This window comes from Lontra canadensis, unplaced genomic scaffold, assembly GCF_010015895.1.
Source record: "Lontra canadensis isolate GAN:19392208 unplaced genomic scaffold, GSC_riverotter_1.0 scaffold25, whole genome shotgun sequence".
NCBI classification, from domain to species: Eukaryota; Metazoa; Chordata; class Mammalia; order Carnivora; family Mustelidae; genus Lontra; species Lontra canadensis.
The window spans coordinates 887,983-914,046 of record NW_022631019.1 but is presented as its reverse complement, the minus strand read 5'-3'; the positions used below and the strand labels follow the sequence as shown (position 1 = coordinate 914,046).

Sequence of the window (26,064 nt, the reverse complement as noted above, 5' to 3'; positions counted from 1 at the left end):
CCGCCGAGAAAGGCTTATAACCGTCGCGGTACTAAAAACGCATTCGTCATATCGATGTGATTCAACGTCAAGAGATGGTTTAGACAGAGTGCTGGGGCAATGCGTCCCGAAACAGGCCTCGCGCACCTCGGGAACCGGGGACCCCGCCCGCAGCTCTGTCTTCCGTTAAGAGAGGCTTCACCCTCCCCCTACCCCAGAGAAGACAAACAGCCCAAGAAAAACTGGGGAGGGTCCCCTGATCCCATGGTGCGGCCACTTCCGGGCCGTTATGCCTGCTTCCGGACCCTCAGTGAGGTGGGGGGCGCGCTTCTAGACTTGTTTTCTACAACGTCGAGATAAAGAAGAATGGAGTTTCTAGGAACCCACGGTTGACCCAAACAAAAACAGGACAGGAGACCTGCAGGCAGGACCTGCAAACCCACAGCAGACCCTGGGAGATCTTGAGGCAGCGCGGAGGGACAGGTCCAGGACAGGGCTGGAGTCACAGTCACGCCCCCACTCTGGCCCGAAACGCCGCCTGACGCGAGGCCCCTCGACGTTTCGCTGCCCGCAGTGGCCGTTCTATGTCCGCGGAGACGAAAAGCGGGAAAGGAAGCCGCGGTGTTGCTCCAACCCGCTCTGGCGGAAGGGGCCCTGGAGCTGCACGGACGGAGGCTCAAGCCCCGCCCCCGCGCGCGACACTCGGCGTCTCCGGACAACGCAGTCAGCGGGAGAAAGGGAAACGCTGCCAGGATCGTAAGGAAGACACGTTCACGCCAACGTCCGGACGCGTGCTGCTCGAACCGAGCTGCTCAAGGGTCCTGTCCACGGCACCTCCGCGACGGCGGTCATGGCTCTGCGGGGCACCTGCTGGCGTCGGTCACTTCTCGCTTACGTGACGCGTCTGTGCCGTAAACCATGGGTCTCTGTGTCTGTGGGTCTCTGCCCATCGCCACCCTAACCCTACCCTCTCCCTCTCTCGCCCCTGCTATGTCCCGTTCATGCGTCTACTACGTACCCGCCACACACCTGTCACCTATCTCCCGCCGATCTCTGTGTGTCTGCCCTCTGTCCACCGGGGCCTACTAGGTGCCGCTCCAGAATGAGGACACCCGGATCCCTCTGAGGCCACAAGCCTCCTGGGAGGCAGGTGTCGCCATCTCCGTGTGCCAGGCAGGACTGCGGGGCTGGCAGAAGACTGGCCCTGTCAGGACTCCTGGTCACTTCCGCATTTCTAAATCCTGTCTGACCCTTAACCTCCAAGTCACAGCCAGACACGAGGGCAACAGAGGGGGTAGGAACACGAATGCGTCCTGGGGCCTGTTTCAGTGGGGGAGGGGCGCCCGGAAGACCCCAAAGGCTGTGAAAGGGCAGCACAGAGCACGGAAAGGGGCTTGTGGTGCAGGCACCTGGCGCTGGACCCTCACACCAGCCCCACCTGCCAGCCGTGACAGGCAGGCGCTCCTACCACCCCAGGCTTACGAGAGGGGTAAACTGAGGCACCGGGAACCTGAGTCCTTTGCTCTGGGTCCCACAGCTGGTGGCCAAGAAACCAAGTGCGGCTGAAGTGGCTGCCTCTGGTGACAACAGCTGAGCTCGAACAAGTGAATGGAAAAAAAAGAACAGGAAAGAAGAACAAACTGAAAAGATAACACGTAAATCATCATCGGGGCCTCCCCCACTGAAGGGGACTCCTGGGGTTTCAGGACAAGGTCAAAGGAAAGACAGAGGCTCGGCCCTGCATGGGGAGCCAGGGTCCCGCGAGGAGGAGTGAGGAGGGAAAGCGCCTGCCAGCCTGCCCTCGGCCAGAGGACGTGGCCCAAGTGTTTTTCAGATTCTTAAATTCTGTTAGAGATTCAAAACAGCTTCAGTAATTAAACACACAAAAGGGACCTGTTTCTCCTAGAAATTAAGCCTTCTGAAAGGCTTTAACAACTTACTCGGGGGGAAGCCCTGCGTTGCCAAAACGAAAATCCGACCAGGTTGGGGGCTGTGATTCCCATACTGCCTGAGGGACCCGTGTCGGACAGAAGGTCCCCCCAGCCCTCAGGGGGCCAGACCGGGCCCAGAGCAGCCCCTCAGCCCCTCACCAAGAATCGCTTCAATATCTCTGTACAAAACGAAGTTAACTATTTCCTCCTTACACTGCTTATTTCAAAAGTCAGACGTAAGGAAGAAAGGCAAACTCACCAGAGCCCCTGGCCTCCAGGAGACAGGATGGCACCACGCACGGAGAGCCTCCCATGTCCCCCCAGGAAAGCGTGCTGTAAAGACCACATATCAATGAAGACAAAATAAAAGTGTAATCCTTTATTCATGCAAATTCTAGCAAGACCAAAAACTCCCCCCAAATGAGACTCCCCACCACAGGGGCCTCAGCAGACCCCACTCCCCCTCAGTGGGGAGGGCCGTGATGGCCCCCAACAGCCACCGGCCAGCGTGGCCATGTGTGGCACAGAGCTGGTGTGTTTGTGCCCCTATGCAGGTCACCCCAGAGTGGGAAACTGAGGCGAGGAAAGGTCACACACACCTGCTGGCCAGTGAGCGACAGAGGAGAGGCCCGGAGGGAAGCTGTCCACAGCCCCCCACCGACCAGGCCCCTGCCTCTTGGGTGCAGCCCCAGTTTCTCTTGGGGCAAGTGGAGGCCGTGGGGGCACAAAAAGCAGTAAGTGGGAGCGAGCTCTCCACACGCACGCTGGGCGGAGGACAGGGCCAAGCTGAGGGCAGACGACCAGCGTGCTCCTCCCTCAGCCCCCGCTTTCACCCCAAGCGGCTGTCCAGGCTCCTGGGCCGGTCCCAACACAGAGCCCCCTCCAAAGCGGAGGGGACGCCGCTTACAAACTGCCCGTGAGCTCCGCACCCCGGCGTCTGGACGAGGCTGGCCTCCGAGAGGGTGGGGTGTGGCACCGAGATCCAGAGGCAGAGCCCCGGGAGAAAGCCCGGACCTCGAAGACCAGAAGGAGGGGCGGCCAGTCGGGGTGACCGGGGGGCAGGGACAGATGAGAGGACCCGGCTGGCAGCCGGTGACCGCCCAGGTGAGCAGGGGGACAAGGCGAGACACAGCAGCACAAAAGTTGCTGTTTCCGCGGAATCCTTGCTACCGAGATGCCCGTCCCCGCCGGGTGCACGCTTCTCCACGCGGCAAGTTTAGAAATAATTTTAGCAAAGGCACCTGCACCACCACAGAATGAAATCGAACCGAGGAAGAGGCTCCGTAGGTCACAGGAGGAGAGGGAGGGTCAGCCTGTGGGAGGAGAGTGTCTCCCTGCTCGCCTCAGGGCCGGGGTGTGAAGAGGGAGCGTCACTGCGCTGGGAGGACACGGGGGACAGTTAAATTCAACAGCGACGGAGTGTGGGGCTCAGAGAAGACCGAGGACCTTGCGGTTTCCAAGCCGGCGTGGTCACCCCGGGACGGGGCTCGTGGCTATCACGTGCTCAGTAGTGAGTGAGCTTTGTCTCTTCCCACAAAAGGGCATCCGAATCTCCCTTTCCTTACTTTGAAAACATATTTCAAGGCTTTTCTGCTCCTTGCAAGTCTGTTTTCGCTCCACACGGACCACGGGCGTTCAGGCCCATCAGAGCAGGAAGCAGGTCACACCCACATTTCAGGTTTGTTGGATTAACTCCTTAGAGGCTCATGAAATGCACCGCTGTGGACGGCCAGGGACCCTGTGTAGCCTCCCCTCCCGCCTCTCAAGGGTGCTCTGCCCAGCGGGTTCTCCTACCAGGGCCTTTGCACGTGCCGGGCCCCCTCCACCTGACGAAGCCCCCAGCCCACTCCTTCCACAGGGCTTCATGCCGACTCAGGCTTTGGCGGGCTGTCCCGGGTGTGGGGCCCCCCGCCCGCCCCATGTTTCTGTATTGGCACCGCCACCGCGGCCACTGACACTAACTGTAACTTAGAATTTCGAATGATCTGTTTCTGCGTGTTTGCTCGTTAACAAGGGGGGATTAGGAGTGTACCCCTCCCGGTGGGTGCTTTCCCAGCCTCTACCCCACACCACCCAGCCCGGGCATGCGGGGACCCCCGTCAACGTGCAGGAAACATGCCAGAGAATGAACTCCCGAATGAATGAGGACACGGCTGGAGAAGGGGACCTGCCGGAACGCCGTGCTGAAGGTAACCCTAGAGAGGGAGAAAAGGGCCCCCTTTCTCACTACTTTGTACTGCACGTTACCCCGATTTCCTAACTTACTAGCCCAGCAGCTCAGGAGAAGGGCATCCCTGCTGGGGCCGTGGGCCGGAGAGGTTTCTGGTCACACAGAGCACAGCTCCAGGAGCAGACTCCTGACGGAACCCAGACCACAAGGGCACGAAGACGGTTGTGTTATTAGGGTGAAAGCAGTCAGAGCCCAGTCATCTGGTCCGGAAGTGCCAGCACGGAGGCTGTCTAGTAGGTTCTCGGAGGCTGGCAGGCACGGCCATGGTGGTCCGCCACCAGCCCGAGCACTGCTTCTCCGGCTTGCATAGAGTAGGGCTGAGAAGCGTCACTGGGCAGGAGACCCACCAGAGGCTTCAAGGGAAGGAGCTGGTCTTGAGGCTGAACTCCGAGCCCCTCTCAGCTACAGCCCGCTCATCCTCTCGGAAAGGTTGGGAAGCAGCACAGCTCCCAAAGTCCTGGCCGCTGCTCCCAGGAGCCGAGACGCCCCGCCTGGGTGTACACAGAGCCGCCCCAGCACTGGCCCCCGCCCCTGTGCACAGGGGAGGCTCCGGGGGCTGCTCTGTTCAGAGCCAGGGTCACAGCCCATGCTGATGTAGCACACGTCCCGTTCATACCTCCCCACCGGGGTTTTTCTCTGACTGAAGCCTCGCAAGTTTGGAGAAATGGTCCGAAGGCCGGCACAGCCCGGGGTGGCGGCCCAGCGAGAGGCTGCCCGCTGAACACCCCGGCATCCCCAAGGCCAGCCAGGGAGGACTTCTGTCCTCTCCCCAGCCTCCCGCACCTCCCACATGTTCCAAGAGCCCAGCTGTTTAGTCCCACAGCAAGGCCAGAGAACATTCGGTGTCCCCAGGACCCTCGGTCACCCGGGGGCGTGAGACAGCACAGCCCCTCCCGGGCAGCCATGTGCCCGACACACACGTTCACACAGGCAGCCGATGCGCCTCCCCGATCCTGAGAAGCAGGAAGCTCAGCCCCTCCCCGGAGGAACAGGAGCCCGGGTGTGCACCAGCCACTTTCTCCAAAGCCACCAGCTCCTCCCGGGGGAGGGACCACAGCCTGAGTCAGCCGGCTCTGCTACCTCTCCCCAGCGAGCGCGTGACAACCTTGCCCCCAGCCCCCTCATCACTGGAGCGCCAGGACGGTCCCGGTCCACACTGGAGCCAGGCCGCTCAGGGCATCGAGCCCTTTCTAAAGGGTCAGAGACAGCTTAGGGCCCAGGAGGAGCACCAGATGTCAGGGCAGAGCTCGGACCTCGGCCGAAACGGGGGAGGAGGAAGGCAGACCCGCTTTCTCCTCTGGAGGGAAGCCAGAATCCTGACAGCAGGAGGCAAAGCCCCCGTGCCCATGGCCTGGAGCCAGTTCTCCTAGTAGGTCAGCAGCACCCAACGGACACCCTGGGGCTCCCTGGCTGGGCCTCAGGCCACCCCTCCCTGCCACGCCGCTGACACGGCTGAAGCTGGCAGCCCTGAGCCTCCCCCGTGCGTCTGTCAGGACGGGGCTGAGGGACAAGCACGGGTATGACCCCCTCTGGGGTGACAACTGACACAAACCAGTCCGGCGCATACAGTAGCCCATCGACCTTCCCGAACACAGCAAAATGCAACCCAAGCGTAAGTAGCAGCTTCCGGCAGTGAAGGTGGGAGCGTGTGCAACCGCGTGCACGTGCGACCGCGTGTGGGGTGTGAGCGTGCGCGGGAGCGTGCGGCAACACGCAGGCTGAGGCCACCCCGGGCTGCTCCCACCGCGCTTCCCGAGTCTCTGCTACGGGGAAAGCCGGGGCTCGACGACGGTTCGGGGGTTTGGCAACATGACCCTCTGCGTAGGAGACGCTCGACCCATGACCCGGACTCGGGGCCTCAGGCAGGACCGCTTGCTCCGACCCTCAGGAACACCAAAGCTGCCATGTGCTCCCTCGGGAAGGCCCTCGCAGCCTTCATGGAAGGCATTACCGACGCAGGCGGACGGGCCACCACGTGTGGGCACCCACAGAAGACGAGCTTGGCACCAAGCGCATTTCTACATCCTTGCACTTAATCCACTCAAAATCCACGTGACCTTTGTGTCCACATCTGCCGTCCGAGCCCTGGGACCCAGGAAAGAGAGCGAGGGGCCAAGGTCATGGGGCAGGAAGGGGGCCCGGCAGACGCTGCGAGCGGAGGCTCCCGGCGGTCAGGCCTCCGGACACGGGACACAGCCCACAGCACTGTTCGAACACCCAGTGACCTGACATCTGCGGGAGCCTCTGGGGCACACACGGAAAACCCCCGCCTCCGATGGAGGGAGAAGCCACGAGTGGCGTCTTCATGACCACCCCGAAGCCCACAGTGGGTGAGGTGCAGGCGGGCTGTGCCGCACGGCCTGGCTCAGGGCCCGCCAGGGCACTCTGTCAGCTTGACCCCAAACACCCCCCTGGGAGCCAGGGCCTGGGCAGGCCAGGTGGCCCAGAAGACCAACACGCACTGGACAGGCAGTGCTGACCGTGCGGGCACCGGGAGAGGAGAATCAGGGGCAGGCAGGCCCCGGTGGGCCCCACAGGACCCGTGGGTCCGGGCAATGGATGCTGCCTCTGGCACGACCGCGGGCAGTGGGCACCAGAAGGCGCGTGCTAAAGGGAAGGCACAAAGCACCGCCGCCCTTCTCCTCCTTACACACTCGGGAGCAGCTTGGAAACCAGCCACTCCTGGGAGTTCCTCCTGTGGTGGTCTCACTCCCATTCCACCGCCACGTGGCGGGCCCTCCTCCCACACTGGTACGCGGCTTTCATTAGCAGCATGTCCTCCCCCTGGGAGCGCTCAGACTGCCACTGTAGCCACCAAACCACAGAAGGATCGTCCACGCCCAGAGAACAAACAACATAGCCCCAGGGCTCCCGCCAAAAAGCAAAGGACGCGGATAGGTCCGCCGAGTACTGATGCTCAGAAGTCACAGCTGGACCATCTCAGAACCGAAAAGCACAGTGACGTCAAGCAGACAGTGTCACACACTGTGCAAAACCAGAGCCGCAGGGCACACGGCAAGGCCCCGGGTACCGTGCGGCCAGGGGCCAGGCTGAGGCAGCCTGCCATCCACGAGTGGTGTGCACGGGCCCCAGGTGACCAACACACCCAGCAGCCCGGGACCGTGGGGCAGGAGCTCCTGCCCCACCGGGCAACCACAGGCTGCAGCAGACGAGCCACGTCCACATCCTGGCTCGGGTGGGGGCACGGGGACACCACACGAATGGGTGGGAAGCACGGGCAAATCGCGACAGAGCTTTTCATAAAGTAGAGCGAGGGAGACCAACGTGGGGCAGCAGCACGAGTTAATTCAAGGCCAAGAGCAGTGGGCAGAGGGTGGGGGCTGCTGGGGGCAGGAAGGGAGGCCCCAGCAGAAGCCTCGGGAAAGCCGCCATCGGAGACACAGCCATGGTAACCACGCGTCCCCCACGGGGCCAGCGCTGGCATGGCGCATGCATGCTGCTTTCACGCAGGGGGAGACGGCACAGGAGGCCACGGGCCCCAGGCCCACGCAGCGCACTGTGCAGGCAGGCAGAGATGGGGTCCGGAGAGGGGCTGCTCCCGTGACAGGAGGTGATGGCAAAGGAGGAGCACCCCACGGCGGCCTGGGACAGAGCGTTCCGGAGGACCAGCGGGTTCCCGAGGAAGGAAGACTCTCTGGACGAGGCCGATGGGGCGGGCTGCGGGGGCATCCAGAAAGAGACATGATCCTTAAACTCAACATGGGAGATCAACACGGGGGCCAGGGCAGCCCCACACCCCAAGTCCCCTCGAATTGCTACTCTCACACAGGCCAACACACGGGGGTCCCCGCACGGAGCAGGCTGGGGTCCCACCCCCACAGGCGGTCTGACCTGCCCAGGGACCCAAAGGACCCAGGGGGTGCTGGGCTCCAAGTGAGGGGCAGCAAAGAGGACATGGGGAGGCCAGGAGGCAGCCAGGTCGGCCCATCCACACCTGTCTATACTGCCCAGACACGTCTGGGTGACATCCATGCACATCTACACCGTCCACATCCACACCTGCCTGTCCCTGTCCACACCTGTCGCCCCAGCACCCGGGTCCATCCACACCCGTCCACGCCTGTCACGCTGGGGTGGACGCCAGGAGTGCCCATGCCCCGGCCGCAGCCTCTCTCTCGGCGGGATCCCCCGGCAGGCGCAGCATTTGCTCTGCACTGCGCCTCTGTCACAATAACCCATCATGGTTTCTGTGCCAGCCCGGGTCTCAGGGGCCAGCTTGTAACTGGAGCAGCCGGGCAGGGCCTGGGCTTTGGGGCCTGGAAGTGAGTGTGGCAGACGGCCCCCGCTCCCAGGAGGGAGGCAGGTGTGTCAGAAGCACAGGTCTGTGGTCTATAGTTCAAGATATTAGATCTGTTTAATGCCTTGGCTGGGACTGAAATCTAGTCCCCCCAACCCCAAATCCCTCGTACCCTCCCACCCCCAGGCCCTCTCCCACCTCCCCTGTGTGAGCACCCTGAAAACCAGGGCCTCCACTTCCGCAGATGAACCATCTTTTAATGCTAAAAAATAATTAAATGTAAAAGCTCCCTTTGTACAAAAGCAGACCAGCTAAAATGCATGAATAAATCATGCTTGTTTTGTCTGCCTCTAAGAGCATTGATGTGAAGGAGCTTTACGTAAAAACAAACCCACAGAGCCTCCGGTCCCCCGGACCCCACGCTTTCTTTAGAAGCCAAAGCGAGGACAATGAAGGTGGTTTTCTTTTACCTGTGACCCTCGGCCTACAGGGACCCAGCACTTGCCGCCACAAAGGGTGAGGGCCAAGCAGGGATGGCCGGTCACTCAGTGCACAGACCACTCGGCGCTCTGCTCCCGCCTGGGGTGTCCAGGGCACCCTGAAGCGGGACCCCTGCAATCTCTCCCTTCTCCGTGCTGAACTGGGTCTTCCCTTGTGTGGAATCATCCCACAAAGCACTGGGACTGTCCCCACCACCCATGCACGGCAGGGGCCAGAGTCCGGGGCTGTCTGCTCTAACATGTCCTGTTCTCCTGGAACTCATCTCATGTGGGAAAACGTGCTGGGGGTGGGGGGCGCTGCGATGACTAAGCCCACGGGGAAGGCTGGACACAGACCCAGTGACGAGCGACCAGGGCAGCTGGACGGGCCAGAGCCCGCAGGTGAGCTAGCATCCAGGAGGGAGAGAGGAAGGGCCTGCCCGCTGCCTGCTACTCTGCGAGCAGGTGTCAACCTGCCACCGCTCGCAGGTCCCTCCTCACACGAGTTTCTGCTCTGCACAAGCTTTCTTCCTCCGAGGACACGGCAGACGTGGCTCGTCCGTCCTCTGCCCGGTAACACAGTGACTTCGGTGTCCTGCTTCCTCCCTGTGGGAATTGGGGGGCTCCAGCAGGAAAGGCAGAGACCAACACACCCGGGGCATGGTCTGTCCTTCAAACCCAAGCAGGACGACCCAGCCCACGCGAGCAAACCACTGATTCAAAGTGCGCAGGAGGAACCGAACCGGTTTCTCCAAAGATACACACGCGGCCAAACAGCACACGGAAAGATGCAAACGGCACCAGTCAGCAGGGAAACAGCAAATCACACCCGCGGGGAGCCGGCGGCTCACCCCATCACAGGGGCTGCCACGGAAAGCGCACAGGGGCGCCTGGGGGGCTCAGGGGGTTAAAGCCTCTGCCTTCGGCTCAGGTCATGATCCCAGGGTCCTGGGATCGAGCCCCGCATCGGGCTCTCTGCTCAGCGGGGAGCCTGCTTCCCTTCCTGCCTCTCTGCCTGCCTCTCTGCCTGCTTGTGATCTCTGTCTGTCAAATAAATAAGTAAAATCTAAAAAAAAAAAAACTTACAAAAAAAAGAACAGGAATGTACTTTAACTACTGAACCGGACACTTAAAAAACAATTAAAATGGTTATGTTTTATATTATGTGCATTTTACCACAATTCAAAAAAACCCAAACCAACAAACCAAGCTACAACGGTAGGCTATACAGTTCTCTGAACTTTTATTAAAGTAGATCATAACCTGCGCATTTGGCAGTTGTTTCTTTTTAAAGAGTTTATTTATTTATTTGACAGGCAGAGAGGCAGGCAGAGAGGAGGAAGCAGGCTCCCCACTGAGCAGGGACCCGATGTGGGGCTCGATCCCAGGACCCCGGAACCACGACCTGAGCCGAAGGCAGAGGCTCAACCCACTGAGCCGCCCAGGCGCCCCCACATTTGGCAGTTTCTAAAAATGGTGTTCACAGTGTGTACTCGATAATTTCTTAAATCATAACATCAAGAAAATTGAGATCCTACAAATTAAAATTAATATGGTTAAAATATTTTAAGGAAAAAAGTCCAAACACAAAGAAACCGAGTGTTATAAGCAAAAATGAAAAGCCCTCCCCGTCCCACGGCCCCCCAAGCAGATCACCGGCGTCCTGGGCTGCGGGGCCGTCCCAGGAAGGCTCTCTCTCGGGCATTTCCCGATGCTCCGAGGCTGGCCACACCGGGTGCCACAGACAGAACCACATGGGAGAACAGGGACAGGAAATGAAACGAACACTCAAAGCTTCGTTTCCACGTGTGCAAGGGGCCTGCCGGAGAAGCACGGTATGCCAAGTCCTTTCTTCCTGTGCCAACACGTCCACCTCCGGTCACCACCGTCCCTCTTGAGACACTGGGCAAAGATGCCACAGCCATGAGGGCTCCCAAGCAGCTGAGCCGCACGTGTGACCCCAGACCGCTCAGTCTCCCACAGCCTGACCCAGAGAGCAGAGGCGACATTCTTCCCGGGCAGCAGGAGCACCAATGCAGCCCACCCCTGACCAGTCCCAAGATGTGGAGACCTTTGGGAACACCCCCAGTGGGAAGGGGGGAGTGGAGTGGTCCTGGGCGGCACCGTCACTGAAAGATGTCTATGGAGGACACACCCTTGCAGAAGTCACACGGGGCGGGGGTGGGGTGAGCCCTCATGTAGGGGGAGGCCTTTGAGCGGAGACTGGAGGGGGGGCATGGAGGGAATGGTGGGTGGAGGGGGGATGGGGTGGAAAGGGGGAAGGCAGGAAGACAGGAGATGGGAGAGGCACGCCGACCCCCTGGCATGAGCTGTCTGGGCAAAGGGAGGTAGGGCTAAGGCAGTAAGGGGACCCTGCTGGCCAGAAAGAAGTAGGGGGCCAGAGGAGGGGCCAACAGGGGTAGAGGGCCAGTAGGACTCCTGTCTCTAGGCTCCTTCAGCCGGCAGAGGTGGGTCACCCAGGCGAGGGAGGCAGAGTGGGGATCAGGTAGATGCTAAGTGACCTTCCGAAGGTCGGGGGGACGGCGGGGGGACAGGGGAGCAGCAGTACCCAAGGCTGAACTGGCCCGCATCTCTGCAGAGTCCCTCCTCGCTGCCCCAGGGCCGGCAGAGAAAGCCGCTATTCAGGACGGCCCTGCTCTGGCTGGAACAAAGGACGCCTTCACACCATGTGTCCAGGCAGCCAACACGTGCCAGTCACCAGGCAGCCTGCCCCGCACGCCTGTCCCGGGGCCCCACCTCGAGGCTGGAGGGCACCGTGGCCAGGCCACGGCGGGGTGGGACTCCGTGCCCTGTTCCTAAGAGTCAGCTGTGTGTCCCAAGGAGACCACCAGCGGCAGCAAACCCCTCCCCCTTCCCGAAACGCCGACCACAGGAATGCAACCCTGCATTCCTATGGTCTTCACATAACGAATCTTCGTGATGACACGACACACATATTGCCCAGGCACCATGCTCTATCCCTTGGGTCACACAGCACCGAAATTTCCCGGATGACTAGACGGAGACCCACGTAAGCACAGCCAAAACGAGGGGATCGCGCAAACCCGACGGGCGCCCGGGCCCCGCGACCCTGCCCGCAGGCGCCGATGCCCAGCCCTCGGAGCGCAGGGACCCCGTCCAGCCGTCCGCACGGGTACCGGGACTGCACCCTGCGAGCCGCCGCGCTCTAAACCCACAGTCTTCCCCCGTTTCTCGTGGAGCTGCTCTGCACCGACAAGAAGGACGAGCTCCAGGGCCCGTGGCACCACCACACACAGCCACCACCTCCGAGCCGCACCCCGCGGTGTCGGAGTGACCGAGAGCTGCAGCCTGGCCGACACCGAGTGCTGGGGCAGCTCGGGAACCGCTGCTGGAAGGCGACACGGCGCAGCCCCTCTGGGGGACTGCGTGGGGGTCGCTCACAAGACTGAAGCCCCCATTCCTGTGAGGGCCGGCGCCAGGCCTACATCAGGCCTGTGCTACCAAGGACCGAAACTTTCCGTCCACACAGGAACCTGCCCACAGGCGTTCAGAGCCGAGACCCGCCCGAGCCTGGGAGCAGCCGCGAGCCCACGGCAGGGGACGCGGCAGCGCATGGGGCTCACACTGACGGCAGGCGTCACAGAGCGCCACGCGAGGACGAGCCAGCAGGCCACGAAAGACATACACACATATCGCCGAGTGAGAGAAGCTGGTCTGAAGGCCACACACCATGTGACTCCAGCTACACCACGTTCTGGAAGAGGCACGGAGATGGTAAAACAAGGCCAGTTCCAGGGCAGGAGGGATGAGCCGCTGGAGCACGGAGGGTGTCCGGGGCAGTGAAGCCATGAGGACGGACGCACACTCGTCTAGACCCACACGCTGCACGACACCAAGAGTGACCCCAGCGTCAGCCGCGCGCTCCGGAGGACGATGACGGTCGACCGTCACCAATGCCCCCTCCACGGGACACAGAGAACGGGGCAGGCTGGGGGCATCTCCACGCCCTCCTCTCACCTGTACAGTGAATACAACTAGCTCTAAAACAACAAAGAATAAATTGAAAGAATCATTCAGAAAAGGTTAAGTGGTAAATCTTGTATCACATGATTTCTTTTAAAGCCGCAATTACCAGAGAAGGAGCCCGAGGAGGGTGGTGGTTGAGGCCTCGCACGTGCCGGGGCTCCTTCCCCCCAAGACACTTTGCACGGCCAACGACACCAACCACCTGCTTCCCAGTCTTGAAGCAGAAGTCATTATTCTGAATACAAATTTAATTAATAATTATAGGGACACCTGGGGTGGCTCAGTCGGTTGAGTGTCTGCCTCCGGCTCAGGTCACGGTCCCAGGGTCCCGGGATGGAGTCCCGCATTGGGCTCCCTGCTCGGCGGGGAGCCTGCTTCTCCCTCCGTGCTCTCTCTCATTTGCTCTCAAATAAATAAATAAAATCTTTTTTAAAATGAGAGTTAATAATAATAAAGAACCACGTGCCTTAGAACACGTAAGAATGCCTGTGTTGGCGGGAACTTTGGCGCGGTGAGCTGTGTTTTGTACGTTTCCACAAAAATACCGAACTGGGTCCTAAGTGTCACACACCTCTGAAGCGTTATATCGCAAACGCAGAGAACACAAAGTTCACGGGACATGTCTCGTGGGGGAGGGCAGCAGCGCCATCCCAGAAAGCATTTCAGACCAGTGTCGCACGAGAAAACCTGGAATGGCCTCAAGTCTTACCGATCTCACGTGAGAGAGCAGACAGGTTCTCCCCAAAATTCAAAACAATCCCCAAAATTTATGTGACGTTACCAGTAAGAATCACGAGACTGAAAAGAAAGGGTTTTGTAAGTGGCCAGAAAGTAAAATTTTGTCAGCTGCGGCACAGGGACACGGAGGCCCTCGTATTAGTTTCTCTACAGAAAACACCACGGACCTGCACCATGAGGCCGCCACCAGGGTTCACAGTCTGAAAATCCAGGTGAGGAAGGGGAGAAGCACGTCAAGCCGATGTTCACCGAGTAGTGTAATTCCGGCTATTTTTCTGGATTTTGTGGGGCCCGAGATATTCATTGGTTTTTAAAAATGGGTCATTTCTTTTGATCTCTATTCTCATCCTAAATACATACACATACTCGTATTATCAGACACTTGGATGGTGCGAGACGCGGAGAAGCACGTATGCACACGGAGACCACCTTCGCAGCAAGAGTCGCTAACATGCACGCGCTCCTGTGTTCACGAGGAGATGTGCAGGTCGGTGAGACGACCCCGTGACACCGCGCCACCTCCCCGTGCAGCTTGTGTGTCTGAATCAGGCTGACGTGTTGTACGGTCTGGAATAAGACAAACCAGGATGGGGGACACGGCTGGGGAGAAGGGAGGGGCTCCCTCCGGCACAAGGCCCGCCAACGCCGGTGAAGGGCTCCCGGGCCCCCCCGCACGGCAACAGGAACGCCCGAGTCCAGCAAAGCCGCTGGGGGGGCGCCGAAAACCCCTGCACGACGCACCATGCTGGAGGCAGGATCACCGGGGCCACGGCTCAGAGCAGGTGTCTTCAGATAAAAAGAATTTTCAAAAAATTACGATAAACAAAGCGTGGTTTGGTCAACGGGGAGGCTGCAGGCACCGTGGCCAAGAGCGTGGTTTGGGCTCTGCTGCCAGGGGGCTGTGGGGCCACAGGGAAGACCAAGAGGGCCACCCCTCGGAGCCCCAGCTCTGAAGGTCTGGGAACACATCTGCACCCCAACTCTGACTACCCAGGATTCTGTGGGAGGGTCACTGGCCTCAGCCAGACCCCAGTTGTTGGCTAACTGTGCTATGTGCCCCCCAAAATCACGGGGATTGTGAGAACGCAGTACAACCCCAGGTCCTTGTCTTCCCTTTAAGTCAGTGCACAGAAATAACCAAAAACGCCACCGATAAATTTTTGTTAGAACAAAACACCATCCAAGGACGTGCAATTTAATGACACAAAATGACGGGCTGGTGGGTCCCACAGCAAACCCAGGCTTCCCTGCCCACACCCCCAGGACCTCTGAGTGGCTCCCGTAACCACCCACCACACCCACGGATCCGTTCCTGCCCTCTGCCACACAGCTCCCCATGGCACTGCCGTGCCCACTAAGCTGGTTCAGAGACCCCGGGAGAACCCCAGAGTACATGACTCCCTTCCTCATCTCTCGCCCAGCAACAGGGCCGCCCTGCCCCAGCCAAACATTACAGGATAGGGTGGGGAGCGCCGGTCACAGGCTCAGGTCCGTCCCTGTGGGGTGCCAACCCCACACCCGTGACATGCTCCCCCTGTCTAGCACCTGGGCCCACGTCTGACCTCCCCTGGGTGATGATGGCGTGTGGCCAAGCAGACCCAACTCTGGGGGACCTGAGTGGCGGGACACCCAGGACGGTGGGCCCTGAACGTCCTTGGGCCCCGTTCCCCACCTACGTGCCCAGCGTGGGCAGCGGGGAACAGGCCGGCCAGCCACACGTGTCCTGCCCCACATGGGGGTGGAGGCAGTTGGCTGAGCCCAGGGAGCCCAGGTCCCCCAGGGGAGTGCCCTGCCTCTAAGCTCCCCCCACTGTGAGAGTCTCTGCCTCCTTCTCTCCGCACACGCACACACACACGGTGGAAGGGGCTTCCCAGCGCATCTCCGGGGGGTTGGCGTAACTTGGTGACATTCTCCAGGCAACCAACGTGTGATGCCACAAAAGCACATGCGGGCAAATCTGTCCCAACCTAAAAACCTGTGGGATTCGGGCCGCAGGGTTCAGATCCCTCGTGGCAATGGACGTGTCAGAAACAACTGCTTGTTGAGTTTTAGAGAAATACCGTAGAACACACACGTGTGTCTGAAAAGGCCATTCACACACTCAAGCCTTCCGGGAGCTACGGTCTCCTTGCACGCTGCACCCGCACGCGCCACGCCAGACACCCCGAGGTCTGCAGCAGCATGGCCACCCTCGCACTCGAGTATTTTTTTTTTTTTTGGAAAGGGGTCATCTTTATTAAAATTAACTCTTTCATGAACAACACGTGCCTTAAGTCTCAAGCACAGTCAGCACCGAGGACAACTGCAGAAGGTCTGAGGTGCTCGGGGGACCCGCGGTGGCCGGCAGGACGGTGGGAGGCTAGGGGAGGCGGGAACAGGGCTGGCGGAGCTGGAGACCTCCAAGAAGGCTGGGGCTGTGTCTCCCTCGTAGCTACATGCCCTCCCGCCAGCCGCGGGGTCCCAACTGAGACCCAGATGCAGCGACGCGGGAAGAAGGTACCACTACTGTGACAGCTTTAAACGTCACTTCATCTCCAGACCTGGTAAGACACGAGGAAGAGAGGACAGTCAGAGCAGCCGGGGGGCCAAGCCCCAGGCGCCGCACACGGGCCCCCCACCTGCCGCTGTCAGGGTCCGCTGCGCCGGAGGCCGCCCGTCACTCGGCTCCCCTGCTGCCAACCGCGATGGGCGCCACGCTGAAGGGGGACAGCCTGGGGCCAATCAGAAGAGTGTCCTTCTCAGAGCTGCCGTGACCCGCTGAGCAGGACCTGGGTCCACATCACCTTCTGGCCCTGCTCCTCCACCTGCAGAAGCCACTCTCTGGGGACACCTGCAGGGGCGTCCCCCACCCCGGTGCCCGCGGTCACATCGTGGCGGCCGCGTGCCATCGGCGGATGCGGGGGCGTCCACAGGAAGGAAACCTGCAGCCCCGACGCACCGGGTCGGCCTGCTCGCACCCCAGACAGGGCATCTGCAGGATCGCACCCCAGGATCCACGACCTTCACGTTCACGAAACAACCAGACAACTTCGCTTTCCTCACCGGCCAAGAGACGTGCAGCACAGCAGACAGTCAGATGGGCGCTTGGAAGACCAGTGACCCCGCCCTCCAGAGGGGCCGCTCGGGCAGCTGCCGGCCCCCGCCTGCTTCCACGTCGCCATTTCCCAGAAGCACAACATGCACGAGAAGCAAACAGGGTTACAAAACGGAGGACGGCCCCATCGGAAGCGGCACTGCGGTGGGACTGAGCTTCCGGGAAGGCTCATCAGGACACCAGCCTTTGTCCCGTGTGTCAGACCAAGTGTCCCACAGAGCTGCAGGGGTGACACGACGCATGGAAGAGCCAGTGTCCAGGGCCGGGTGGCCGTGCCACATTTCTGGGCCCGTCGATCCGTGCCCTGCTCCTCCTCTAGCCTGGCTGGAAGAGAGGCCAGAGACCCCCTGCCTTGCATTCCCCCCCAGGGGCTCCAGGCCCACCCTCCCAGCCACTCCCCTGCCAGCCTGGGTCTGGCCGTCATCACGGCCGGGGCCAACCAGCAGTGGCCAAAGCTTCAACCACGTAAGGAACCGAAGTAGGAACCGAAGTAGGAGGTCGCCGTCCACGAGCGCGCCCCCGTGAATGCTGGGGGTGCGGAGTCAAAGCTCCCTTGGGGACCGCCAGATGCCCCCCAAAGCACAGGAGCATGCATCCCTCCCCTCGCGTGTGGGCTGTGCAGTGACCTCCTTCCAAAGCGGGCAGTGGTGTCCGTGGCAGACACATCCCAGCTGGGCAGCCAAGGTCACACCACAGTGACAGGCCCTATTGGGAGCAGGGACCAGGGACTCGATGGAATGAGAGAGCGCCCCTCTGGGGTCTCCTCCCTGAAACCCACAGCCCAGGCTGACTGTGAGAAAAACATCAGAGCAGCTCAAACTGAGGGACGTTCTACAGAAAACCTGGCTGGCCCCTCCTCAAAGCCACCATGGTCACCGCAACCAGCCATCTGACACTGTCACAGCACAGAGGGGCCCAAGGCAAGGGGGCAACTGAATGTCTGTCATGTGGGGTCCTGGGACAGAATGAGGATGTCGGGGAAAACTGAGGAAATCTGAATCAAGTGTGGACATCACCTAATGGTGACGTGCTGGTCCTGTCAGGGTCTGCCGACACTCTACCGCGGGCGTTCGTAATGGGAGACTGTGGTGTTTGGGGCCATCTTCTCAGTTTCTCCGAAAACCCAAAACTGCTCTAAACAATGAAGTCTACATACACACACACCCATACACACACTCACACCCGTGCGGCCGAGGCACCTATGAGCCCACCCAGCTCCATCGTTCAAACCCACTCGGGGAGCCAGTGCTTGAGAGCCAGCCCTGTGCATGAGTCACCACAGGTCATCAAAGGAAAGTGAGTCACTGCCCCTCCTGTGAGACTTGGCCCTCAGCCCCGGGTCCCACGGTGATTCAGGGCCCTCGGGGCGTGCTGATTCCCAACATCCACACACACCCACGCCCGTTGGTGAAGACCTTAGTGCTACTTCTCCTGCATAATTTAGCCTCGGGAAGGTGTCATCTAGATGGTGTCCAGATCAACAGAGCAGCAGGAACCCAGTTATTAAACCAGACCCCTCCCAAGACCAAAGCCAAAGGGAGAAAAACACCAGCAAGAAGGGAAGCGCAGGAGGGGGCAGCGCCACGCTGGAACCTAGGAAGCAGGTGACCTTGGGGTCAGGGGGAGACTGGGCAGAATGGAACCCTAAAAGGCCCGTGAGTCGGAGGCTCCATGCCCCAGGAAGTGGGGTGCCCAAGGTGTGGGCTCCCAACCTCTAAAGGGGGAGGCCCCATCCTCACCCAATACAGCCGGTGGAAGGCAGGCCCGGCCCTGGGGATGGTGGCAGTCCCCCGGAGCTGAGACGCCCCAGCCCCTCCCCGGGCAGGATTACCACACAGCTGCGTCACCAGCTCTACGGTGCCCCGTGTGCCAATGCAGGCAGATGACCAAAGGTCACCCAGGGACTGTGGAAATCCTCCCATCCCAAAACAAACTGAGAAAAGAACTTCAGTGGAAACAGAGCTGTGACAAGGACCAAAGGAAACATCAAAAAAGGAGACTTTACCACTCACTCGACAGCACGACCCCATCACCTTGCCTGTCTATTGCCGCTCCGAGTCCCGACGGTGCTGCACCAACTCAGCCATCACAGTGATGGGGGGGCCGCGCCCACGGTCACACCCCACTTACCACAGTCTGAACCACAGGGTGGACGGGGCTGTGCCTGAGGTCACGTGGCTGGCAAGTGGCAGAGTGGGGACCCTGCACTGTGGCGAAGAACATGGACTTGGGCCCTGCCTGCAGGGATGAGCCCAGCTCCACAGTGCATGGCTGTGATCGGGAGAACCGCGGGACACTGCTGTGCCTCAGGTGCCACTTTCACCACAGGACCGAGACAGCAGCAGCACATCCCTCATTGAGCACTGTGAGGACGACAGCAGCTCGCACGTGGGGGCCTTGGATCGTCAAGTGCTAGAGAACTCACAGTTACATTATATCATGGGGCCCGTTACCGTAATTAACAATCTCAAAGCAACGGGGCGATCCCCCACCTCCCAACAAGAGCAAGTCACTGTTTTAAAAAGGAACCTTCAGGGCACAAGAAGGAGCTCTCAGAACGAAAAACGAAGGACAAGACAACAAACTTAATAGTTTAGCCATAAAAAACAGAAAGTATCTCCTAGAAACTAAAACAAACAGAAGTGGGAAACAGACAAAATTGGAGGGCCGGTCTAGGAGTCCCAGCAAATGACCCACGGCAGCTCTAGGAAAAAATGACAGAAGGGAGGAGATCTTCAAAGAAATAAATGAAAGTATCCCGTGCCCGAATGCCCCCAGTTCCTGCACCACAGCCTCCCAGCATGAGAGACAAAAAAGGCCACATCAAGACACAGCATAATGAGACTTGACAACAATAAAGATGCGTGCGCACGGCCACACACACACACACACACACACACACACACACACACGTGAAAAGATCCCAAACACTTTCAGGAGAAAATAAAGCACACACAAAAGTAAAAATGGCCCCTGACTTCTTAGTCAGACTGGAAGCTAGAAAATGCTTGGGGAAAATTGTTTCCGGTATGGATTCTATACCTAGCTAAACTATCATGAAACATCCGCTCAAGTCCCTTTCAGACTAGATCTCAAACAATCTACCTCCAGGGCCCCCTTTCTCGGGAAGGTCTGGGAGGATGTCTGAATCAGAGATTAAGCCAAGAAACGGGGTGGGGGAGTCAGGGATGAAGGAAGCAGGCAGAGAAGAGGGGCAGGGGAATCCCCAGGGTGATGGCAAAAGGAGGGCCCAGGACACACTGTGCTGAGGCCAAGGGGCACCAGGAGGGATGTGGCCCAGGATACCCTCCTGGGAAGATTATGGGTAAATCTGAGACAAGACTTCCAGAAATCACCAAGGCCGGGGGGCAGTGGGGAGCAAGGCAATTATTATCTCCCCAAAACTAAAAGTTGTACAAGAAAAAAAAATGTAATGTTAGTAGTTTGCAAATACCTTTGCAAATCACCATAATGTAAACACTCGGTGATCAAACAGTAAGTGGTGACCTGATCCCATTTTGTGGGCGGAGACAGAGAGCTGACCCGTTCCAGAGACAGAGGGGAACGGGTAACACCCCAAACAGAAAACTCTGGAAACAGCAGCATAAATGTGTTATTTAGGAATCCAGAAATAAATGCCAAGAACACGCTCAGACTGAAAGGGAGCCCCCAGGAGGTGGGAGGGAAGGGCAGGGACACCCGTTCTCTCTCTCTAAACCACGTGGGGCTATTCAATACCTTCAAATACAAAGATGTCAAACCCAAAATCAAATCCAACATCTGAAAGTAACGTACAACGCAAACTGCACACACAAGCACTTGGCAGTAACAACACGGCTTCCTGACCAAGACAAGGCACCCCAGCCTCTCTGTGCTCAACGTGACTTTGTTCAGCTCCTTCCACAATCCCATCTCACAGATGAGTAAACAGAGGCACGGTGCGGGGCTGGCCGGGGCCGAGCGAACAGGCAGTTCAAGCGGGCACTGACCTCCCACTTCCCACACACACACGGCAAGGCTCTATCTTGTCACAAGTCAAACCTTTTTATTTATTTATTTTTAAAAGATTTTATTTATTTATTTGACAGACAGAGATCACAAGTAGGCAGAGAGGCAGGCAGAGAGAGGAGGAAACAGGCTCCCCGCGGAGCAGAGAGCCCGATGCGGGGCTCGATCCCAGGACCCTGAGATCATGACCTGAGCCGAAGGCAGAGGCTTAACCCACTGAGCCACCCAGGCGCCCCAAGTCAAACCTTTTTAAATTTTCCATAGAAGAAGCTTAAAAAAGAAGCAAAGTTAAAACAAAAAACAAAAAACCCAGACACATTCAAACCACCAAACCGAGCCATAAAACATATGCTTGCGGTCCCCTCCATCCGCTGACACTGGGGGCACAGTGTCCTGTCCCTGAGGAAAACACATACACCCACATGGAGCAGGGCCAGCCCACACAGCGTCCGGCTGGGCCTACAGCACCTTTGAGACAGCCTCCGGCAGAGGATCTGTTAGCTCTCAGCATGGCTCTCCCGTCTTACCTGGTTTCGAACCTTGCTGGGGCAGGGGACGGCATACCAGCCCTCAGCTGCCCGGGCTGGAGGGGCGTCGGGAGGCCTCAGAGATAGAACGGTAAAAGACACGGGTCACAGAGGAGGTGCCCTACTCTACATCTTTAGGAGAACCCTAAAACCAAGCTGTTACTCCAAGTACACCTGTGGGGTCTCTGCGGGGCTATCTCCTGTGCCGTAACTTTACCACCAAAAGCAATCTGAACATTGGACAAGCCATTGGTTTGGACAGTTAACTTTGGAAAAAGCTTTTCTGCCCCTCTCATTAAGCACCACACACTCACAGTGAGCCTGCTTCATGCCAGGGCCCTGGGCTGGAAGCTGGGGGCCTATGAGGACTCGCAAAGCCCAGATAACTCTTACGGAGTGCTGGCTGCGGGGGCAGTGGCCCTAAGTGCCATTCACCCCATGAGAGCAAAGGAAACAGCACAAGCAAAGGCCCAGTGGCAGCAGGGATTCAGCAAGACAGGCCGGACCCACCCCAACCCCAGACCCTGAACTCTTCTTTTGCCACGAGCAAGGCAGGGGGGCACAGAAGGTTACATTCTCTGAATGTAAACACCAAAGACACATCAAACTGGGGGTGGAAGTTTACCCTCCATGGGCCTGCCCTGGCTCTGGACAGCAGCCTGCAGGGCTGCCCCTCTTAGCCCAGCACAGGCTCCCCGCTCAATGCACCCCCGAAACGGCTCCCAGTCCGTCGAGGAAACAGCCGCTGCCTCATGTCTGCATCCTCGGGAGCCGGACCACAGGCACCTGCCGCCCTGAGCCTCGACCCAATGCGTGGACCTCCATGGGCTCCCCTCTGCAACATCTCGTGGTCAGCACCCCTGCTCCCACACAAGACGTGGCCCTTGCCACCCCCCAACACCAGCAGGAACAAGATAGACGTGGGGGGGGCGGTTCAGGACCAGAGAGGCACCACTGGAACCACAGACAAGCCAGGTCCCCACCAGGTTGACCCTGACAGACGGGGCTGAGGGGAGCGTCCACAGGCAGAGGGAACCGTCCAAGACTCATAGCTGCTCTGCGAGACCAACTGGGGGTGACATGTGGAAGGTCAGCAGGACCTCAGAGGGGGCAAACAGCACATACAACTCCTTACATAACCGTCAGCGGCTCTGAACTTCGAGGCACGTTGTTGGCGGCTGACGCACCAAGACAGGAAGAAGGGAAGACCCCACGCGGGTCTGACTGGGACACAGACATGGGTGACACAAGCCACAGCCCCGACAGCAGCAAGACATGGGGGCTTTTGGGGGCAGGCGCTCCCCCAACCTGGCCCCACTCCTGGCTCTGAGGGAACCCTGCCGAGGCCCCGAGGCCCAGGGGCCACCTGCTCCGGCCCGCTCTGGGTCCCCCGGCCGTGCACGGGCAGCGCGTGACCACACGGAAGGAAAGAGGCCAAGATGTCCCAGACATCCCAAGAAACTATGACACAGCTAATTTCTCCTCATTGGCAAGCACACACGTGAGCCAGCACCCCTGCTCCCACGCACCCTGCAACACACCCTGGGTTCCATAATTCAAGGATCCAAAACTAATGAGATCCCCCCGCGACCTGGGCTGGCAGCACCGAGTGGCCAACGGTCCCTCCTGCTCCTGGGGGAGGGGCGGGCTCGCTCAGCGGCCTCCCTGTCACCCCAGCACTGTCCACACAAGGGACCATCCGCCCCAGCAGCCCGTCCACCTAGGCCATCGGCTCCCCGCCAGCCCAAGGGTGCCTGCTGTGGTTGTTTTTTTACAAAAACACCTTGCAAAATGGACGTCAGAAAACACCCACATCCCCACATCCCCCCCTGCCACCAAGCAGCCCCCAGGCGCATCGGGGTCTACCTCCGACCATCTCAGAACAGAACACCGGACGGGGACGGCGGCACCACGCTCATCACCGACGCCCGGGGACCCTGCTGGAGCGAGCCGGGCACGTCAACACCAGCCGTGCCACCCAGACTCCGACACGACGCTGTCGTCAACGCGGACACGGGGCCAGGATGGGCAGCAGCACGCAGAGCAGGAGCAGCCCTGCGGAGCTCGGCACAGGGAAGCAGGTGCCGGCCGCGGCCGCCAGCCCCGCAGCCCCCTGGCTTGCAGCAGTGCAGGCTGAGCAGTGAGCAGGGCACACGCACGTTCACGCGGGCCACGGCAGACCCCACAGCCAGCCCGTACCCGCGCGCGCCATGGCCACGCTGCCCTCCGCCGGGGTCCCCGTGCCGGGCGGCCGGCCCCACATGAGCCCAAGCGTCCTGGGGCTGCCCAGCCGGCTGACAGGCCTCGCTGCCCGGGGGTGCGTCTCCTTCCGGCACCCCCGCACCACCGCACGGCAGGGCGCGCTCCTCCGGGGCCTGTTTTGCTAAAAATCTGTCCCCTCTCCCCACTCGGCCCCCCACCCCCCTCCGCGGCTCAGAGCCCTGCGGCCGCAGCCCTGCCCCGGGCCTGGAGCATCGTGCGGCCCCGGCCGGAGAGGGGGGCCAGGCTCCTCGGGTCAGCATCAAAGCCGCGCGCTTGGCCTGCAGCGCCGGGAGGAAGGGCAGGGACGCCGCGCAGCACTCACCGGGCTTTCTTCTCCCGCCGGCTCGGCACAGGCAATTTTTATGCTCTACGGAGCGGTGGGCGTGAGGGGGGGCATCTTCCTTCCCTTCCGCCCACGCTGCCCTGCGCTCCCCGCGGACCCACAATGGGCAGGGTGCGCTCCCCGGTGAGCAGATATTGAACGGCTGGCTGGCCGCCGTCCCCGCCTCTCACATCCCTGCCTCCTCGTGTCTCCAGGCCGGGTGGTACCCGGCTCCCCTGGGAAGCAGGAGCCAGCAGCTGAGGCACCAGCTAAAACACGGCCTGGACGCCCAGGAGCTGACGTCACACGAAAACAAGCATCTCTGCAGGACGGTCCTGAAGGCGGCGCGGGGCAGCGGCCCCAGGGAGGGAGGCTCAGCCCAAGAGCGCTGCGGGGCCAGAGCCCAGCTGGCCGGCCCCCCCCACCCCCCCCCCCCGGCCCCCCCGGGGGGGGGGGGGGGGAACCACCGGGGCATGAGGGACCTCCGGCCCGTGTCCACAGAGGCCCGGAAAGCGCCCACACAAATGCTCACGGGCTCCAAGGCCTGGGTGCTGTGGCCCGGGAGGGAAGGGAGGACTGAGGCCATGGTCCCGGCCATTGTGGCTAGATGGGAGTCCAACCCCAATTCCCTCCAATTCCATAAAACTCCCAGGAAAAGGACAGTGCCCGTCCAGCCTCCCTGGAGTTGCCAGACCAGCACTGACCCTACGTGGTCCAAGGGACTTGGGAGGTCAGGACAAACCTCTCCCTGACCCTCCTCCGGCAGACACACAGGGTGGTCAGCACCCCCCGGGCCCGGGAACAGGCTCCTGGCTTGAACCATCCCGCACATCCCTTATCGGCAGGCTCTGGGCTCCCACATCTGTGCTCACTGCTGTGCAGGCACAGACTTGGGGCCAAAGCTCTGGGTTCAAACTCCCGCGCCTTCAGGTGATAGAGCTGGGGCCTGAGGTCGCTGTGGAGCTCCAGTCGCCTGGCCAGTCCGTGTGCGGGCATTGTATCCGCCGTGTGTCTCATGAACACAACACTCAGAGGCGCCACTCGAGGCCAGGGGCCCCCGTCTGCCCCTGGAAGGGAGGGCTGGTGAACAGCACGGCTCTGGGCTCGGAGTCCTACGCCGGGGATAACTCATGGTTTCTCGAGATGCAGAAATCACACAGAACAACCTCCACAGATTTCGGGGCCGTAAATAAAGTTCACTGTGCCTCATTTGTTTGGCTCCAGCCGCTGCAGCACGAATGACGCGTGTGCTACCTTTCCAGAAAGCCTGCAGACCCTAAGACGGCAAAGTCGTAGGATAACAGACCAAGCACGTCTACAGGGGACCCCGCAGGAGATGCAAACGACTCCCGAGTCCACTGTCAGGCCTCATCCACAACCAGCTTCACGCCACCGCCCTCATCCTCCCGACAAGCACCGGCCCCTCCCACCCAGACCAAAAGACCCTGTTCCAAAGAACTCCAGAAAACCCAGGCTCCACTGGCAATTGCTAATTTTAATGGAAGCCTATTTTCGGTGGATAACTAGCTTTTCCAGTTTGTTGGAAGTAATTTGAGACAAAGCTGAGTGAAACTGGATTTTTAATAAAACAATAGACATACGTACAAATACCGGGGACAGGCATATTTCAGGATTCCGAGGTGACTGGCCCACCCGGGGCCTGGAGGATGCTCCCAAGGGCTTTGGCCCCTAAGTCCCTGCCCCAGCAAGTGGTCAGCGGAGAGCCCCACACACCCTGGGGCTCTGCTTACCACCCGCCCCCCTCCTGCAAATGACAACGCAGGGGCTTGAACACACCTGAGCAGGCCGGGCTGCAGCAAGGGGCCCTTAGCGAGGCTCAGACATGCCCAAAGCCCTTGGAGACTCTGGGACACCCACACAGCCCCTTGAGGGGCTGTTAGCACAGACGCGTTTACAGGGAAAGGGAACAAGGGCCACATCTACCTGCCTGACCCCACGCAGCTGGGGAGGGGCCCACTTATCGGGGGCCTGGCCCAGGGACGGCCTCCATCCAACCACAGAGGGTCCTATGGTGGGTGCTGGGGTCAGCCCCGAACCCCCCACCACAGACAGGCCCCCATGAGGTGGCTGGGTGCTGTTGGCTCCTCAGAACGTGGGACACCCCTCCCTGGGGGCAGGCTGCAGTGGGAGCCAGCCCACGGCCACCAGCCCGTCCAGGGATGTCTCTGTCATTCGGGTGTGTGACGGGCCAGGGTCAGTGACACAGG

At 60.2% G+C, this 26,064-nt stretch overlaps 1 protein-coding gene across 3 annotated transcripts in view; it reads right to left on the bottom strand.

Annotated features, from left to right (window-relative positions):
- The window catches only part of PRKCZ (protein kinase C zeta), a 92,871-nt gene that overhangs the window by 52,709 nt on the left and 14,098 nt on the right, over positions 1–26,064 (bottom strand). The window contains exon 1 of one of the 3 annotated variants that reach the window (XM_032863182.1): positions 23,837–23,952. The exons of 1 other annotated variant lie outside the window; for it this stretch is intronic. Coding sequence is in view for 1 of the 2 variants with exons in the window: in XM_032863180.1 (XP_032719071.1) it covers positions 23,119–23,128 (10 nt within the window). In the remaining variant the exon portion in view is untranslated. Of the gene's footprint in view, positions 1–23,118; positions 23,222–23,836; positions 23,953–26,064 lie in introns of those variants that run through there. One more of the 3 variants, XM_032863180.1, reaches the window with a different exon arrangement.